Source organism: Ursus americanus, chromosome 33 (assembly GCF_024610735.1).
Source record: "Ursus americanus isolate L20-20 chromosome 33, mUrsAme1.1.p, whole genome shotgun sequence".
NCBI lineage: Eukaryota > Metazoa > Chordata > Mammalia > Carnivora > Ursidae > Ursus > Ursus americanus.
Genome location: NC_142159.1, coordinates 21,847,806 through 21,865,402, shown reverse-complemented (window position 1 = coordinate 21,865,402; position 17,597 = coordinate 21,847,806). Strand labels below are relative to the sequence as shown.

The 17,597-nt window shown below is 59.6% G+C and overlaps 1 protein-coding gene across 3 annotated transcripts in view; it reads left to right on the top strand.

The window, feature by feature from the left end:
* TNFRSF1B (TNF receptor superfamily member 1B) overlaps positions 1-17,597 on the top strand; it is a 33,830-nt gene that overhangs the window by 7,549 nt on the left and 8,684 nt on the right. For all 3 annotated transcript variants that reach the window (XM_045777934.2, XM_045777932.2, XM_045777931.2), the window contains exons 2-8: positions 11,006-11,105; positions 12,848-12,976; positions 13,561-13,710; positions 14,231-14,324; positions 14,752-14,990; positions 15,513-15,590; positions 16,197-16,231. In XM_045777934.2, the coding sequence (XP_045633890.1) occupies positions 11,006-11,105; positions 12,848-12,976; positions 13,561-13,710; positions 14,231-14,324; positions 14,752-14,990; positions 15,513-15,590; positions 16,197-16,231 (825 nt within the window). The remainder of the gene's footprint in view (positions 1-11,005; positions 11,106-12,847; positions 12,977-13,560; positions 13,711-14,230; positions 14,325-14,751; positions 14,991-15,512; positions 15,591-16,196; positions 16,232-17,597) is intronic.

Sequence of the window (17,597 nt, the reverse complement as noted above, 5' to 3'; positions counted from 1 at the left end):
CCCCGATGGCTCCACTGTCTTCCGGGCCTGGCCCCTTGGCCCCCTGACCCTCATCTTTTCTTGTCACTTTCCTGGCTCTGCCTCTCCATCCTGTCCTCTTCCAGGTCCTCCTTCTGCAACGACCACATAGGGATCCCTCTAAAAGCTGAGCCCCCCCAGGGTGGGCAGGTTGGGAATGAGTGAGCACCGGAGGGAGAAAGGTGTGGAGGGAGGCATGGAGGCGGGAGTAGCAGGGGACAGTAGCTAGATGTCCTGGCGGAAGCTAAAGCCTCAACGAGGAACAGCGATGGCTCATGAGGCTGTCAGCTGTTTGGGGCCGGTTAACCCAAGTAGTAAAAAATATAAAGATTACATTAGAAAGTGGGAGCTTCTGTGATTTTTGGGAGCATTTCTCAAACATTTTACATGTCTTTTTTTTTTTAAGGTTTTATTTATTTGAGAGGGAGCGAGAGAGAACATGAGGCAGGGGGAGGGGCAGAAGGAGAGGAAGAAGCGGGCTCCCTGCTTGGGGAGCCCGATGCTTGGCTCGATCCCAGGACCCTGAAGGCAGATGCTTAACCGACTGAGCCACCCAGGCACCCAGCACTTTACATGTCTTATTTCACTTACTCCTCACAACAGCCCCCCGAAGTGTATACTGTCTGCGGATGAAAAGATTGGCGTTTATTAACCTCATTTCTTAAACAAGCTAACTCTCGTGCTGCTGGCTAATAAGGGGGGAGTCTGAATTCAGAGCCAGGCAGCTTCACTCCAGAGTCCCTGCTTTCAGCACCATCCTCCCCTCCTATCAGGGTTGAGGCAATAGGGAGCCACTGATAGTTTTAGAGCAAGGGAGTGACTAGAACAGAGACTAGAGTAGGAGGATCGCTCTGGCCCTGGCAGGCCAAATGAGGTAGAGAATGTGGAATAGTTGAAGCCAGAGCCCTGGGCTGAGGCAGTAGCCGAAAACAGGAAGGAAGGATCGAAGGCTTCAAGGAGGAAAGGAGGCCTTTGGACTGGACTCAAGATGTGGTGTGGGACAGAGATACTCAGGAGGAAGAGGAGTTGTCTCTCTCTGTCCCATCCTGAAACACAAGGCATGTCTGCCTTCAGCCCTGCCCCAGCTTGAGCCAAGCGATTCTGGTCATTGTTCCTAGAGCTGTCATGGGGAGCCGTAGGGTGACCTGGGCTCCTGCTGGGGTGCCGTGAGACCGGGCAGGCTGACCCACTCCTCCCAGGTGTGGTGTGGGATGTGACGTGCCCCCCACTGGCGGGGGGCAGGACTTCCGGGGGGGGCCCCGCTCTGCTGCCAGAGTACCCGGGGACCTTGAGCTCCTCTCTGAGCTTCGCTTTTCCCCATCGGTAAGGTGGGGATAAAGGTGTCTCTGTCACTTCCCATGGGGGCTGGGAGAGTGCAGTGAACCAAGGGCTGGGGTTGACATCTGGGGGCGGGGGGCTTCACGGGGCCAGGCAAGGATCTCATGCCTTTCCTGAGCCCTCAGTCCTCACAGCCCCCTGGGGAGGGGACCATCACTGCCCCCATTTTATAGGAGAGGCAGCTGAGGCACAGAGGGTCAGCTCTGTGCTCAGGGTCTCAGCTCACTGGAGGCAGAGCCAAGATTCCACCCCTGGCAGTCGGGCTCCAGAGCTCTGCATGCAAACCACCACCCAGATGTAATGGTGGTCGCCTGTAATGGTGGTCGCCGTGGCTGTGAGGGACTCTTCTCTGAAAGCTGCCAGTTCGTCTCCCCCAACGAAGGACAGACATCTCCCTCTCTGAGCCATTTCCCGCCCCGTTCTCCTGCTGGCTCCAACTCATTTCAACTAACTGGAAATGAACACTTCTGCTTCTGTTAAACAATTCAGCATCTATTAGGCACCTGCTGTGTCCTGTGCCCTGCGCCTAGAGCAATGAGTAATAAGAAGCCAGCAAGTAACGCTTGGCTCTTACTGCCGGTGAATCATAATGGCCCTATGTGGCGGGCACTGTGTTTGTCCCCATTTCATAGATGACAGAACCGAGGCTGCAGAATGGCAGAGCTGGGATTAAAACCCCGGTGCCTGGCTCAGAGCTCCTATTACGCTGTGTAGCGAGGGGCATGGAGCCTGTCTTTGAGGCGGAGACACTGCAAAACGAATGATGAACCAAAAAGTGGTCTGGGCAGTATAGAGATGGACCCAGGTTGTCCCTGGGGCCCTCAGGAGGACCTCTGGCCCCATCTGGGCGTTCAGAGAAGGTTTCCCTAGGGTGAGAGTGGAGAGGACTCTTGAAAGAAGTGGGAGAGTTGGCCGCGGGGGTGTGGCGGAGTGGGTGGGGGTCAGGATGTTGGGGCAGGGGAACAGCAGGAGTGAAGGCATGGTGGGGGCGGGGGTGGGGGGGAAGGCGCCACATGCTGCCCTGTCTGGGAGGCTATGGTGGGGATGCTGCAGGGGCTGGACAGCGGTGCCCGGGTCCCAAGCTGGGGACACTGAGCTTGGGCCTGAGCATAGTGGAGCCAGAGGTTTAAACCAGGCCAGACTTGGCTGTAGGAAGGTGGCTGCAGGTCCATCTGGAAAGCCGGGGGACCAAGAGGGAGGAGGCTGTAGCCAGCAGGAGACGCCGAGAGCGGGAAGGTAGGAGCCAGGTACATTGAGGAGACCACTCCGACAGGCCGACAGGCCGGTGTGTGTGGGGGTGGGGGGTGGGAGTGGGAGGGGGTGTCCTCGGCCACTAGCTTCTCGGGGGCAGGACCACACCCTGCTAGATGCAAGCCCTGGCATTCAGCACAAAGCCTGGCCCCAGAACCGGATACCAGCCCGGGCTTCCTGTCTGGCCCTGGCTCACTTCTAAAGCAACATCACAGGCAGGAGGCAGAGAGTGGGATGTGTCACCCCCGGGCCGCCGCCTGTGATGTGGTCCGTCTTTCCTGACGCACATGCTGTTCCTCTCCATGACGGCAGACAGGCCTCTGCTGCCCGGCCCCAGCGGCGGCGCCGCCGGCTCGGCCTGGCCTGATGTGGCTGCACCCCCCGAAGTCCCCGGGCTCCCCCGAACCCCCCAAGATGGAGCCCCAGACGGCTCTGCCGCCTCCCACCGGATCGCAGGGCCCCAGGGGCTGCCATGCAAATGATGGGGTTTCTCTATTGCTCGAAGATGGTTTCCACCTGTGTAGGGGTGTCGGGGTCCTTCGGCAGACGTCTCCGCCCCTCCCCATGGCCGCGGCCTCTGCCCCTGGGACCCTGGAGACCTTTCTGGGAGAGACACTGCATCCGCTCACGCCTTGCTCGCTGAGTGTTCTCAGAGGGGTCACTGTCCCTGCCGGGGCCCCTCTTCTATGACACAAAGAAACAGGACCAGACCACAGGGTATGAAACTGTCCAAGGACACGGAGATGGACATGGCTGTGACGAGCTCCCGTCTGCCACTTGCTGGCTACGTGCTCTTGGACTTAGTGCGGACTCTCCAGAGGCCTCTGTTGCTTCATCCCTAAAACGGGGTGATAGCGACCTCCTCGCATTGGTGCAGGAATAAAGGAGAGAATGCATGCGGTGCCAGTGCTGTGTGTATACAGTAGGCGTTTCTCCTGGGTCTGCACGGTCTCTCTGTCTTTCTGGCCCTGGGAAAAGAGTAGGTTTGAGAGGCACATGCTACTCCCCGAAGCCTGAAGCTTCTCCCTGGGGCCTCTTCCCACCGTCTCCCCTTCCTGCCCTCTCACCGCACACAGCGGAGCTCCTGGGGGAGGCCGGGACGGTGATCCCTTCCCAGTGATACTGGCATCTAAGCTGGGGGAGGGTCTCCAGAAAATTCGAGAGTCTTGAAGAGCCCAGAGATGTTGTGCTGACAGTGGCCGGAAGAGCAGAAGGCTCCATCCGGAGCTGCCGTGCTCTGAGAAGACAGTGCCTGGTGACAGCCGCTTCTCCTTCCCCGGGCCTGCCCTGCTTTGCCTTTCTCTCTCTCACTGTCTATTTATAAATAGGAGAAGGGACGGAGGGCCACCACCTTGGGTACATACGGGGCCAGGGCCGGGCCGGGCTCCAGGAACGGGAAGGACAGGAAGTCATCTGGTGCAGGGTTGCCCAATTCCCCAGGACAGCGCTGACTCAGACTCCAGAATGAGACTTGCGAGGCGGCCCGGGCTCTGCCGCTCGCTGGCTGATGGCCCCCGTGAGGGCCCGGTGCATGTCCACCTTGACCTTGTCCCTCCTGCCCTGCTCTCAGGCTGCTGGCATTCCTGCTCCTCCAGGGCAAGAGTGAGGGGGGAGGAGGTCGGGGGGGGGGCGGCGAGCAGGAAAAGGCATGCCTGACTCCCCAGGTGACTCTCGTCTGGCTGTAGCTTTGGCCCTGGCAGGTCTCCGAGGCTCCCGTGCTTTCAGGTGCTCACCGCCATATTACTGTCCCTCATCCTGGACACTGCGTCCCTGGGTTTTGGCTCCTCACCCCGGCTCTTTATTTTAGGGGTCCTGTGAAGCCCCTTTGAGACCACCTGAGGCAGCTACCCCAGGAAGCTCGCCATCTGGCCCGTGGGACTCTCTCTCTCTTTCTCTTTCTCTCTCTCTCTCTCTGCCCCAGTGAGGCCTCCACCCCACTGTCATGGCAGTTGGCCTGCCACGGCCTCCCAAATTTAGCTCCTTGAGGAGTAGGCCTGGGGTTAGCCCATGGGTGACCCTATAACTCCAAGGGTCACAGGTCAGCTTCCCCACACTTGGCCTCCAGGTGGGAGGGAAGCCCCTCCTCTACAAGGCCCACCTGAGCCATCTAGCACCTCACAGGCCCCGGGCAAATTGCTGCCCAGAGTCCTGTCCTTACCTCGTCCATTTTTAGCTGAAACCAAGCAGAAGGAGCCAGTTCTTATAGTCTGTCTGACATAAGTCTACAACTCAGGGCCTTTGCAGACCCTGAGCGCTCCCCCAGGGGGCCCCCTGGGAGCCTGGGAGCAGGTGATGGACCCAAGTTCAGACGCTCCCCCCCCCCCCCCGCCTTTGTTCCTACAACAGCCCCAGGAGGAGGCAGGGCAAGGTGTTGTGTCACCATTTTACAGCTGACAGTGTTGAGGCTCAGAGAGGGTAAGTGACACCTGCAAGTCCCCGGCGTATGCCCCCAGATGCTCTCACCTCCGTCTAGGGCTCTTCCCGTGATACCAGGTTCTGGATCTCGGGTCCCTCTCCTGCCAGAGGCCAACTGCACAGGCTGCCCTCGCCCTGGGAGAAGGCGTGAGGGGCGGAGGCTGGGGCCTGCCAGCCCCTCCCCGTACCCACTTTCAGCCTGGCCTCACACCCCCGCCCCACCTCCCGGCTCATTCAGTCTTTCCGCCTCTCATGTGGGCGGCCACCCACTCACCCACCCGGTCCTCTGAGGTCTGCGGAGGGGCCTGAGCTCTCTGACACCCGTCGTTAAGAGGGCAGAGCTGGAAAGGGCTTAGAGCGTCAAGCAGGCCCGCAGCGCCGTTTTCCAGACAAGGAAACTGAGGCACAGAGATGCCAGTGACTGCCCACCACAGAGGGGGTGCCTGAGTCGGACACGGAGGACCTCTGGGTGGGCCCAAGGGCGTTGAAGTCCAGTCTTCCTGGGGTGGGGGTGATGAAGGCACCAGCTTGGTGCGAGGGAGGACGCGTGCTGAAGGCGAGGAGACCGTCTGAGGCTCAGTTTCCTGCTGTGACTTGAGAGTAACCCCAGTGCTGACCTCACAGAGCTGGGATGGGGACTCAGGGCCGGCGAGGTGCTTGAACAGCTCTGCACGATGCTTGGTGTGGAGGAGCCTTGGGAGGAGGCGCGGCCGCTGGGCCTGTGTCTGCCGTCCTGACCCTGGCCCCCGCCGCCCGGCCTAGCTGCCTGGCCTCCTCCTGGCCGTGCCTGCACCACGCCAAACCCATTCTCCCGATGCCTTCTGGCCCCAGGCGGGGCAGGGACTGGGCAGCGTTCAGTGCAGTAATGCCCAGCACTTGGACTGGCAAGTGTTCGGTGTGTTTGTTGAATGACTGAACGTTCCCACTTTTGTCCCTGACTTTCTCTGCCTTTAAATGGGAGGTCGCTAAGATCTAGTGTCTGAGACCCCTGCTGGCCTCCAGCAGCTGCACCTCCATCGTGGGCCCCACTTCTGGGCTTTATCCTTCTTTTCCTGGGCTCCCAGGCATCCTTCCAGCACTTGGCAAAGCTGAGCCTGCAGACGGGTCCTCTCAGGAGCCCAGTGACACAGGCAGTTCTGGGAGGAGCCAGGTCTCAGGTGGCGAATGTCCCTGCCTGCTGTGGAAGACCGGCCTGTTCTGAGGTTCCTGGGGGGTCTGCTGGGAAACCAGGTCAGAGCTGAGCTCAGAGGGTGGTGGCCTGAGCCCGAGAGGGGTACCCTGCACGGGGGTGTGTATGTGTGTGTAGGAAGGAGAGCCCGAGTGACAGACAGAACCTGTATGTCCTTGTGTGCCCCTGTGAGCCCCTGTGAGCCCTGGTGAGCCAGGGCCCCCGTCCCTGTGTGGCACGGAGGTAGATGAACCGAGGGCGGGGGGGGGGGGGAGGGCGCTGCAGTGACCCGGGGACAAGGAGCTGGCTCCTTCTGCTGTCCTGAGGAGGGGACCGAGGATTTCTCTAGTGGGATCAGGACAAGAGTCACACCCCAACTCCACCCCATCCTTCTTGGATGACCTCAGACAAATGACTTGATCTCCGTCAGCTGTGAGCTGGGCATGCGCCCACTGGCCTTTGGGGGCAGAAGTAGGCTTCCATGGAGTGCCTGCAGCCTGGCCCGCACACAGTAGGTGCTTAATGAATATCCCGTCGTTTCATTTCCTCCTCAAAGGGCTAGAGCTGAGAACGTGGAGGAGTGACGGAGGCCAGGTGGTGGGAGGGGGTGCTGAGTTTTGGGGGGCACCTGGGGTTCTGGGTCTGTGTCAAGAGGGAAGGGAAGCTTGGGTCCTGTGTTCTGGGGACCTCCCCAAGAGAAGGGAGGCAGGAGGGGAGGCAGCAAGGAGTGGCGCTCTCGCGCTCTAGCCTCGGGGGGCTGTCGCTTCACCTCTGGGCTGCTGGGAACGTTGCGGGGAGACTCCGTGGGACCACGGATCTACACGTACAGTCAGTCGCTCCCGGGAGACAGCAGGTGCGCAGTGCACTTTTGCTGCTCTGTTCTGCGGGTTTCTCCTGTCCTGGGAGAAGGGGGCCCCATGTTGAGCAGAGGAAAGGGAGCTGCTGACCCTGATGTGAGAGTGGGTGAGGGGGCGCCCTGATGGCCTCCTTGTGCGTGGTCCTCCATCAGCCTGCCACCAGCCAGGCCCTGGAATGATCTAGAACTTTTGGGAGACCAGGGAGGTGGCTTTGCTTCTTTCCCTCTCCATTTCACACAGTTAGAGGTGTCTCATATATTGTATGTTAGATAGGCCCTTCCTCCCTCCCTCACCTCTCTTCCTCCCTCCCTCTCTCCCTCCCTGCTTCCCCTTCCTCCCCTCCCCCACTTCCCTCCCTCCCTCACCTCTCTTCCTCCTTCCTTCCCACTCCTCCCTCCCTACTTCCTTCCCTCCCTCTCTTCTTCCCTCCCTTATCTCCCTCTCTCCCTTAACTCTCCCCCCCTCCTTGCATTCATCTGTTTTCCTTTCTCTTATTTACTGATTCCATCCATCCATTCACCCATACACCTATCCATCCATCTTCTCTCCAGTCCCCCATCCCCACACTGGGTCACAGCTTGCCCCCTGTTAAATGAGTCGTTAAGAGTCATCAGTGATTTCCAGATTTTTCACCTGGGGACCTTGTATTTTGGAAGATTGGGTTTGCCACACTGCTGAGTAAATTGAGTACTATCCAATTTATTTCCTCATTTTAAAATGTCAGTTAGAGCTCCCCTGTGGGTGGGTGATATGTGGGTGTGAGCCTCCCCAACACCAGCCAAAGGATCTAGAAGCTTCCATAGATCGCGTTTCCCCAGAGCCCATTGGCCCCGTGCTGGGGCCGTCCAGAGACCCCTGGCCCATGTGGCTTCTGGGGTGACCTGAGGCCGGCTCCCTGGACTGTGGGTCAGCCGGGCCTCTGCTCTGGGGAGCTCCACAGTAGAGGGAGTGGTGACCTTTTGTCCTGCTCTGTGGAGGGGCTTTCTGTTCCTCATTGTTAAGCCATGACAGGGCTGTGGTTGGTTTTTTTTTTTTTTTTTTTTTTCTCCCTGTCCAAGAGGATAAACAGGCCTGGAGATTGCTCAAGGGAGGGCTGACCTCCTCTGCCCGCTGCCAGCCCCTCTGGTCTGGAATCGCACTGAGCAGCAGGAGGAAGTATAGGGAAGGGTGTTCATAACAAGATGCTGACCGGAAAAGGCCCTGGAGGGGAGGCCTCTGGGTAGTGGCCTGGGGGCTGTGGGGTCCTGCTGCCTGCCTTTGTCCAGGAACCCTTGGCCCGTGGGTGGAGAGAGAGCACAGACTTGGCCAGGGCAGGGCCCTTTCCCATCAGGCCTTTTGGACCCTGACAGGAAACCCTCCCCCCAGCCAGGGCTGGCCTCCCAGGGCTGTACCCTCCCAGCTGCCCTCAGGGTGCGGCTTTCCCTCTGCCCACCCCCCCCCCCCCCGGAGCTGCACCGGCCCGGGGCTTCTCAGCCCCACGTGAGCGAGGGGCTTCCTTGGTTACTGCCGAGGGTCCTGGTGGGGATGAAGCCCACGGTGTGCTGGGTTGGGTCCCCGAGGCCTGTGCCGGCCACCCTGCGGGAGAAGGAGGTGCAGCCCTCCCTGCTCTCTGGGCTGCTCTCTGGGGGTGCTCAGCCAGAGGGAGAGCCACAGCCCCTTCCCTTCGGGAAGCTGCACAGTGGCAGCCTGCAGGGAAGGCCCATCGGGGGCCCGGGGGACAGTCAGGCCCTCCGCCACGTTGGTGCACAGTCGAATGGTGTGTGTAAAGGGGGCTGCAGAAGGTACGAATCTCTGGTTTAGGGGCTGCCCCGGCCTTTGGTCTCTGGGTCTCCTCTCTGTGCCCCCCGCCAGGTCATCTTGCTCTGTCCACAGGTGCCAGATAATCGGATAGGCGCAGCAGCGGAGTGTCAGAATCCCTGCGGCGGGGGCGGGGGTCTTTCTCTTTCTTTCTTTTTATAACCGAACAGCTTCCTGAGCCCACTCCCTGAGCTTCTGCCCCGTTTGTTGGGGTGGGAGTCATTAGTAACATCATTATGCAGGCCCCCCAGATGTTTTGGACACTGACAGTGAGCCTCACCCCCAACTGTGAGGAGCCCTGGTAAGGGGCCTTGCTTTTGTCCAGCCCTTTTGTCCAGCCCGCTCCAGGACCACACGGGGAAGGAGGAAGGGCTGGGATTGAGGGTGCGTGTGTGTGTGTGTGTACACGCGTGTGTGTGCACGCACACGCCCAGCTATGGGCGTGCAAGCTGGTAGTCCGGATGGGAATGGAAGTTACTTTTTTCAGCTCTGTGCTGTGCAGAATGGTTCCCGCTTCCCTTGCTAGCCACCTGTGTCTTCCCCAGCCTCACTAGAGGGGCTTTGGCACTGGCCCTGGGATGGAGCGGGGGCTTCAGGGGGCAGGCCAGCGTGACGGATGCACCCCCTGTTTATGCTTCGTGGCCGTGGTGCTGCATTGGCCCCCTTGACGAATGATATTGTCATGAAGCCCGCTGCACCCTGAACATCTACTGAACACTTACAACGTGAACACCAGTACGTGCTAGGCTCCGGGGTAATAACAGAGTTACGCCCACCCCACAGGCTCAGAGGGCACCCAGCTAGTGGGGGCACAGCCCTGTGGGCCAGGAGCCCCTGAAGGAGGAGGTCGGGATTCTGGGTCCGAGTGATGATGGACCTGGGAAGCTTTCACGGGGAGGCTGCCGTCGGAAGAGATATGTAGAATTTTATCTGAGGAAGCGTGAAGCTGTTCCAGGTGGATCAGGCAGTGCGGGCAGGAAGCGCCACAGATCGCTCTGTCCCAGGGAACCCCAGCCCCGGGGCTCGTCTCCCCCATGACTTGCAGCTGTTGGCCCTGAGCTGTGTGCAGCCAGGGTGGGGGTGGTGCTGCCCGCCAAGCCACTCGTCCTCTCCTCGGGGGGCCCGGCAGAGGCTCTGGCAGTCCCGACTCCCAGGCAGTGTGTGGAGGGGGAAGGCCAAGGCCCACTTCCTTGCAGCCTGACCCCCCAGGGGGGTCCCTGGAGCGTGAACTATACGTAGTGTCAGTCCTGCAGGGAGGCCGGGCCGGTACTGGGCAACACCTAGGGTGCCTGGGGGCTGGGCGCCCTGCTGGTACAAGGGGACCTGAGTTGGGGGGGGGCGATAGTATCCACTGGGTAGAGCACCTGGCACCCCATAGTGCTCAAGGCATGGTCATTGTCATTATCGTCATCGACCGGCCTTTGTCTACTGAGCCCCGACTTGTGGGCCCTGTGCTGGAGTCTGAGGGCCTAGAGATGATGGGGCTGTTGTTTCTGCCCGTGTCACAGACATTGGTGGTGTGTGCGTCTATGTGTGCACATGTGTGTGTATGTGGGGGCACACGTACTTGTGCACGGTGTGCAGGTGCACAGGCACCCCCCTACCCCACTTGAGCAGAATGAGCTGATTGTCAGCAGGGGCATATCCAGTGTTCAGAGAGAGCCCAGAGGAGGAGGAACCTGGCACAGGCTGGGGGAGTCAGGGAGGGCTTCCCAGAGGAGGCAGCACTCAGCTGGAAGCACCAAGGGTGTGTGATTCCCAGGTGCAGGAGGGAGCAGGAGGCATCCTAGGCAGAGGGCAGCTTTGTGCTGAGCACCGTGGTTCTCTGTGACTGAAGCCACTGCCTTCTGGGCAGCTTTGGGTCCCCACGTCTGTCCCCTGGAGTGTTAGAGGAGCTAGCCCCACTCTCCGGCCAGCTGGCTTGGCGCCACCACCTGCAGACATGCGCGTGTGGCAGTGAGGGAGGGAGAAGAGGCGATAAGAGAAGGTGGGGGCTCTCCTGTCCACCTTCCTCTCGAAGGGGGCCGTCCGCACATCGGGAGAGCCCCAGAGGGAGAGGGCCTAACACTGGCAGGCCACAGGACCCCCATCCTGAGGTGTTAGGGGTGACAGGATCTAGGCATGGCCGTGCTGATGGCTGTCCTTCCCTTCCCTCTTCCAGGTGGCGTTGCTCCCCTATGCCCTGGAGCCTGGAAGCAAATGCGGGCACAGAGAGTACTTCAACCAGAGGGCCCAGATGTGCTGCAGCATGTGTCCGCCGGGTGAGGGGCAGCCGCTGGGGCCCTGACTCCTGGACGCCTGGGGGCTGGCGCCTTGCAGGGAGCGTGGGGATGGGGCTCGGAGCCGGGTAGGGTCACGGCCCTCAGTTCTAACTGAATTCCTTCTAGTTCCATGAGTTGGCCCCATGCTGCCTCTTGCCTCAGGGTCTTGGCACATTCTGTTCCCTCATGCTGGCATAATTCCCAACTCCCTTCCCCAGGTTAACTCCTACTTTTCCCGTAGACCTCAGCTTAGATGGACCCCTCCTCCAGGAAGCCTGCCCACACTGCCTGGTCAGATCTGGCCCTTCCTTTGAGCTCCTGCTGGCCCCCAGGCATCCCCCATGGCAGCAACTTTTCACCCTACAGTCATGGCCTGGCTCCTCTTTTGCCACAGCCACTGTGTGCTCCTGTGTGTGGGCTTGTTCTCTGCGGAATCCCCGGCGCCTGGCACGGCGCCTGGCACATAGTGGGTGCTCAGTACATATATGACCCAAGCAGTGTGTGCTTACCCATCTCACAGTTGGTGGACCTGAGGCCTAACCCCAGTTGGGAAAGCTGAGTAGCTCAACTCTTGGTGTCCTCCACCTGCTCGTTCATGGATACATGCCTTCCTGTACCATTTGTAAAGCATCATCTAAGTGTCAGGCACTGTCCTAAGTACCGGGAGTACCACGGAGAGCAGGGCAGACAAAATCCGCACCCTCATGGATTTTGCATCTAATAGAGGCACAGGCAAAGAAGCCAACAGAGGAAATAGTTGTGTGGTCCTATCAGAGTAAATGCTGTGAAGAAAACAGGGCAGGGCAAAGCCGATGGAGCAGGACACACTGTTTGGTACGGGGTGGTCAGGGAGGGCCTTTCTGCAGAGTCGACACTTGCAGAGACATGCAGGAGGTGAGGCAGAGACATGCAGGAGGTGAGGCAGTGGGTTATACAAATATACAGGGAACGGCCTGCCAGGTTGGAGAAACAGCAGGTGCAAAGGCCCTGAGGTGGGAGCCTATCTGGTGAACTTGAGGAACAGTGAGGCCAGTGTGTGGCCCACAGAGAGTAAGTTAGCAGGGGCCACAGTAAGAGTTTAGATTTTGTTCTATAGAAGCTAGGAAGCCGTCGGAGGGCCCTTGAGCCATTAGCCTGAGGTGTGGGTGGGCACACGTGTACCTGTCATCTCCCGCTGCCACTTTAAGAGACCTCCCAAGTGACTCTCTGTTAACTGGCAGTCTCTGTAAGAAGTTACTGGATTAGCACAGCGGTGGGTATGGCAGGATAGGGCTCAAGGCTCAAGAGAGAAACCCCTTAAAGGTTTGCTTTGGTGTTCCCCCATCTCCTGGCATGCCTTCTCTCCTGGCCCACAAGAGTCCCATATCCTCATCCTTGATAGGAAATCAGGGACAGCATTCCTACTAGTGGTTGTGGCCCTGCTAGTTCATACCCACAGGTGGAGAATTTTAGCCAACTATAGAGAAGAAAGGAGCTAGCAAACCAGTTCTCACTAAAGTGTGATTGACTAGTACCAGGCAGTTCCAGTGGTGGAATGCCAGGCATCTGGAAAGAGCAGAGGGAAAGGCATTGTACGAGCATCAGGGCTGTGGCGATGGAGTGACAGCTGGGGCCTGCAGGATGTGAGATGACTTGGCGAAGGACCTGGAACGCTTTCAAAGAGTCTTCCTACACAGGCTCGGGACGCTGGGGCTCTGGGGGGTGGTGGACGAGCCACTGACCTCTGGCCTTTGCTTTCTCAGGCTTCCATGCACAGTCGTTCTGCACCGAGACCTCAGATACCGTGTGTGCCCGCTGTGAGGACAGCACCTACACCCAGCTTTGGAACTGGGTTCCCGAGTGCTTGAGCTGCGGCTCCCGCTGTAGCTCTGGTGAGTGGGCTCAGAGAGGGGGCTGGGCCCCGGAGCCTTCCCCAGGCCACTGTGCAGTCCGCCCCTCCGGCTGAGTGCTGGCTAGGATTACCCCAGGCCCGTTGTCCTCATGCCCCAGAACAGGAGGTTATATGGGTACAGCCCTTCCCTGTTGACCAATGGCCTTTTCTTTCTTTCTTTTTTTAAAGATTTATTTATTTGAGAGAGAGCGAACAAGCAGAGGGGAGGGACAGAGGGAGAGGGAGAAGCAGACTCCCTGCTGAGCAGAGAGCCCGCCGTGGGGCTTGATCCCAGGACCCCGGGATCGTGACCTGAGTGGAAGGCAGGTGCTTCACTGGCCGAGCCACCCAGGCGCCCTGCCAATGGCATTTTCATCCTGTCTCATCACATGCTCCCCAATAGCCCCATGGGGCAGGCAGGCCAAGGGCAGCAGGGGGAGAACTGGGCCCATTTTCGAGCTGAGGAAGCCAAGCCTCGGAGAGCAGGTGTGCTTGCTCGCGCTGTCACGGAGATGCTGCAAGACCGTAGCGGGCGGGGCCGGTGGAGGCGGGGCTGATCCTGGGCTGCCCTTCTGGCTCTTGTAGACCAAGTGGAGACTCAAGCCTGCACTCGGGAGCAGAACCGGATCTGCAGCTGCAAACCGGGCTGGTACTGCACGCTGCAGAGGCAGGAAGGCTGCCGGCTGTGCGCACCACTGCGCCAGTGCCGCCCGGGCTTCGGCGTGGCCAAACCAGGTATGCGGCCAGGGCCCGCGGTCCTCAGGGACCCCCGTGGGCCTCTCCTTCATGGGTGCCAACCCATCAGCCGGGCCTGGGAACATGGGCGGTGGCGGCCAGGTGCTTGCTACCACGCAGCTGTCCACCCCTCCCCGTCGCAATCTTCCCTCCAGCGTGCAGGATCAGGCACCTACCGTGGGCTAGGCCTTGGGGGGTCCAGAGAGGGATCAGATTAAACCCAAAGATCCTGGAAAATCGGTGCCTCAGAAGGTGGACCCACGTGATCCTGGAGACCAGGAAGTCACGAGAATTGGTTCAAGTACAAAGTGCCTGGCTGCGCGTGTGTCTGTGTGTGCGCGTGCATGTGTATGTGTGTGCGGTCACACGTGTGCAAGTGTGCTCCCGTGTGTGTTTTAAGGGGCAGAGGTGCAGACAGAGGTCCGTAGGCCCCTCAGACTTCTCCTAGGCCCCCCGTGCTGAAGCCCGCTTGTTCTACTAAGAGTTTGAGGTGGTGACAGATTCCGATTCTTCCCTGAAGGAACTGCAACGTCAGATGTGGTGTGCGCTCCCTGTGCCCCAGGGACGTTCTCCAATACGACGTCATCCACAGACCCTTGCAGGCCCCATCGGACGTGAGTGGCTGAGCGGTTCGGTTCTGGAGGAGCAGGGAGGGCGGTCCCTGGGTGACTGTTGGTCTAGAGCACAGAGCGGCCATGCCACGGGACGTGAACCCCCACCCCCCCAATCCACTGCCTTGGGAGCCTTATTCACCACCAGGATGGCCCTATCCCATAGTACGCGGGCGGGTGGGTCCCAGGACAGCCAGCAGGTGTATAGTTGCCTTGCCCTGGAAGTCAGCACTGGGTCGGGGGGCATGGGGAGTGGAAGGGGTGGGCACAGAAAGGGGTGGTCTTGAGGGCGGGTGTGGCACAAGTGCTGTCTCCCGCATCGTGGCTGCTGGGACTCCCTGCCTGCTGGCCTGGCTCCCATGAGTGAGCCCGGCCACGCCGAGCCCTTCTGGCCTCTGTCGTCCCCTGACCAAACCTCCCCCTCCCCCAGCTGTAGCTCGGTGGCCGTCCCTGGCAACGCCAGCGTGGATGCAGTCTGCACCTCTGTGTCCCCCACCCTGGGAATGGCCCCACGCCCAGCCTCCACGTCCCAGCCAGGGCCCACGCAATCGCAGCGTGGGGAGCCAACTCCAGGGCCCAGCATGGCTCCTAGCACCTCCGTTCTGTTCCCCATGGTTCCAAGCCCCCCCACTGAAGGGCTCAGCACAGGCGACATCTCTCTTCCGATTGGTAAGTCCCAGGAGGGCTCGTTCAGCCTCTCTACTATCTCAGAGCCTTACTGAGCACCTGCTGTGGGCTGGACCCTGTCCCCTGTCCTGGGAGGCAGGTGGTGTCTGCCTGTCTTCTGCCATGACCTACCTGGCACTGTCATTAAGAACTGCTGGGTGGGAGTGGTGGGGTCAGCGTTTTATCTGCAAGGGGAGATGGTCTCCTGGTTGCCGTTTCTGATGAACTCATTAGCCGGTGCGCTGGGCAGGTCACCTCATGGGTTTCCCTTCTGGGGTTAGGACTCCCATCAGGCCACAGATCTCAAAGTGGTCACCCGGGGGCTGAATGTGGCCGACAGACATGTTTTGTTTGGTACGTAGTTTTTGGCTTGTTGGTCTTGTAATTGAATTTGAGAGCCTCTGGACTGAGCTTGCCCCTCCCATGGCAATCCAGGCATCTTTGGTCACGGACTTGGCTGCCTGGCCCCCGGTACGTTTGAGTTTGCTTTCTGCAGCTGCTTTGAGCTTCTCTTTTTCCTTCTAGGACTGATTGTAGGTGTGACAGCCTTGGGTCTGCTGATAATAGGGCTGGTTAACTGTGTCATCATGACCCAAAAAAAGAGTAAGTTTTCATTCCTTCCTCTTTCGTGCATTCATCCATTTGCTCTGGAAGCTTTTCTAGGGCTCCTCCTATGAGTCTAGCACTGGGCATAGCCTTGTGGGTCAGACGGAGCTAGCTACTGGCAGTACCTGTTCCGTGGGAGCTCAGAGCGGGGGGCAGAAGGCCTTGCCCCTAGTTTACCTACTAGGAGGCAAGATGCCATCAGAGCATTCCAAGGGGGTGGCAGTCTGGGATTCTTGTCTGGAAATCCTGGGGGATTTCCCCAGGCCTTCTGGAACAGTGGCTTCGGAGCTGAGTCAGATGTCCGTGGGTGGACGTGTGCAGGACAGAGAAGGCAAGCTAAGGAGAGGGCATGGAGTGAGCAGAGAGGGGGGTGCTGGTGAACAGGTGAGCATGGTGGAAGGGAATGGGACAGGGTTGCGCCAGCTGGGGAGCTGGGAACGGGGGCTCCCGTGTACCTCGTCTGGTGGGTGATTGTTGCCGCCCAGGGCGGGGCCTACTCTGAATGGTTCTGCTTGGGCCCCGTGCTCCCCTCTTCGTTCGAGCAGGTGTGGCCTGAGGAAGCCACTCTCCCTGACTTGTCTGTCCCCTCTCTCTTCTTCGCAGAGAAGCCCTTCTGCCTACAAGGAGAAGCCAAAGTGGTAAGTGTCCCTCTGCCTCCCTCCTCCTCCCCCGGTCTCCTTCCTTGGTGGGCCGTGGTGTTCCCACGGGAAGTCGTGGATGGTGAAGGTTGGTCCGTCCCGTGTGAGGCAGTGTGCAGCCCTGCGGGGCTGAGGAAAGGCCAGCCAGTCTATCCTTGGTGGTTAGGCAGCCCTCCCTGGGCTAAACGAGAATGGGAGTGTGAAGTGCCCCAGCAAAGAGCAGGGGGTCCGTGGTGTCGGTGTCACGCACCTGGTCACGGACCCCTGTTGTGATGCTGGGCAGATGTGAAATGACTCACGACGCTTGTCTCCTCACCATTAGAAGGAGACGGTGTGGCTTAGCCCCGCGTGAGGGCTGTGCTGGTCACTCAGTGGCCACCGTTCTCGGTGTCTCCCTGAGGCCTCACAGAGCACTTCCTCATGGAGCCGTGCGGGGGGTACCCTGGTGTTCCAAAGAGGGCCTGGGAGGGGGTCGTCTCCGGGCTTGAGAGGGAGCCTGGGGGTTTGGGTGCCGCGTCCTGCTCTCTGCTTTGACCAAAGCAGCCCACCTTTGGTCTCGTTTTATAAAGCGGGGTCTGGGAGGGCCTCATGCTAGAACACTGGCGTGGCAGCTCGTCAGGCATTTGGTTGCCAGTGACTTAAAGCAGAGGGGCTTTCTTTTTCTCATGTCCCAGGTTGTCGAGGGGCTGCCAGGTGCTGGAACTGTTCAGTTACATCCTTCTGTGAGGCCAGCAGGACCCCAGGCTCTGTCCCCTTCCGCCTGTCGGCTTCTGTTCTCTTGCCTGTGGCCTTACCTCGCAAGATCGCGGGCCCCACTCTGTAGGGGAGCTCCAGGTTTGAGGCAGAAAGAAGAGGGGAACGTGGCCAGGCCGGCGCTGGTGCCTTTGCCAGCAAGTCAGACACTGTCCCTGAAGCCCTGGGTGGGCTTCTTCTCTGGTCTCATGGGCCAGAGCCGTGTCATGGGACCACCCCTGGCTGCTTTTCCAGCCTCTGTGGTGGAGGAGAGGAGGGCAGGGCTTGGGAATGGGTGCTGGAGGAACCAGTACACCGTGTCTGCTCTAACCTCTACCTGGTTGGAAGGGCAGAATTTTTACCCACTTTACAGATGAGGAAGTAGAGTCTGAGGAACTCCCTCCATGTCCCCAATCCTGCTCGGGCAAGGTTTCTCAACTGTAGCAATTTTGATATCTGGGGTCAGATCATTCTTTGTCCCTGGAGGGGAGGGGGGCTGTCCTGTGCACTGTGGGCTGCTCAGTCATACCCCTGGCCTCTCCCCATGAGATGCCGCTAGCATCGTTTCTCGGGAGTGACAACCAAAAATATCTCCAGATATCGCGGAATGTCCCCTGGAGGCCAGAATCGCCCC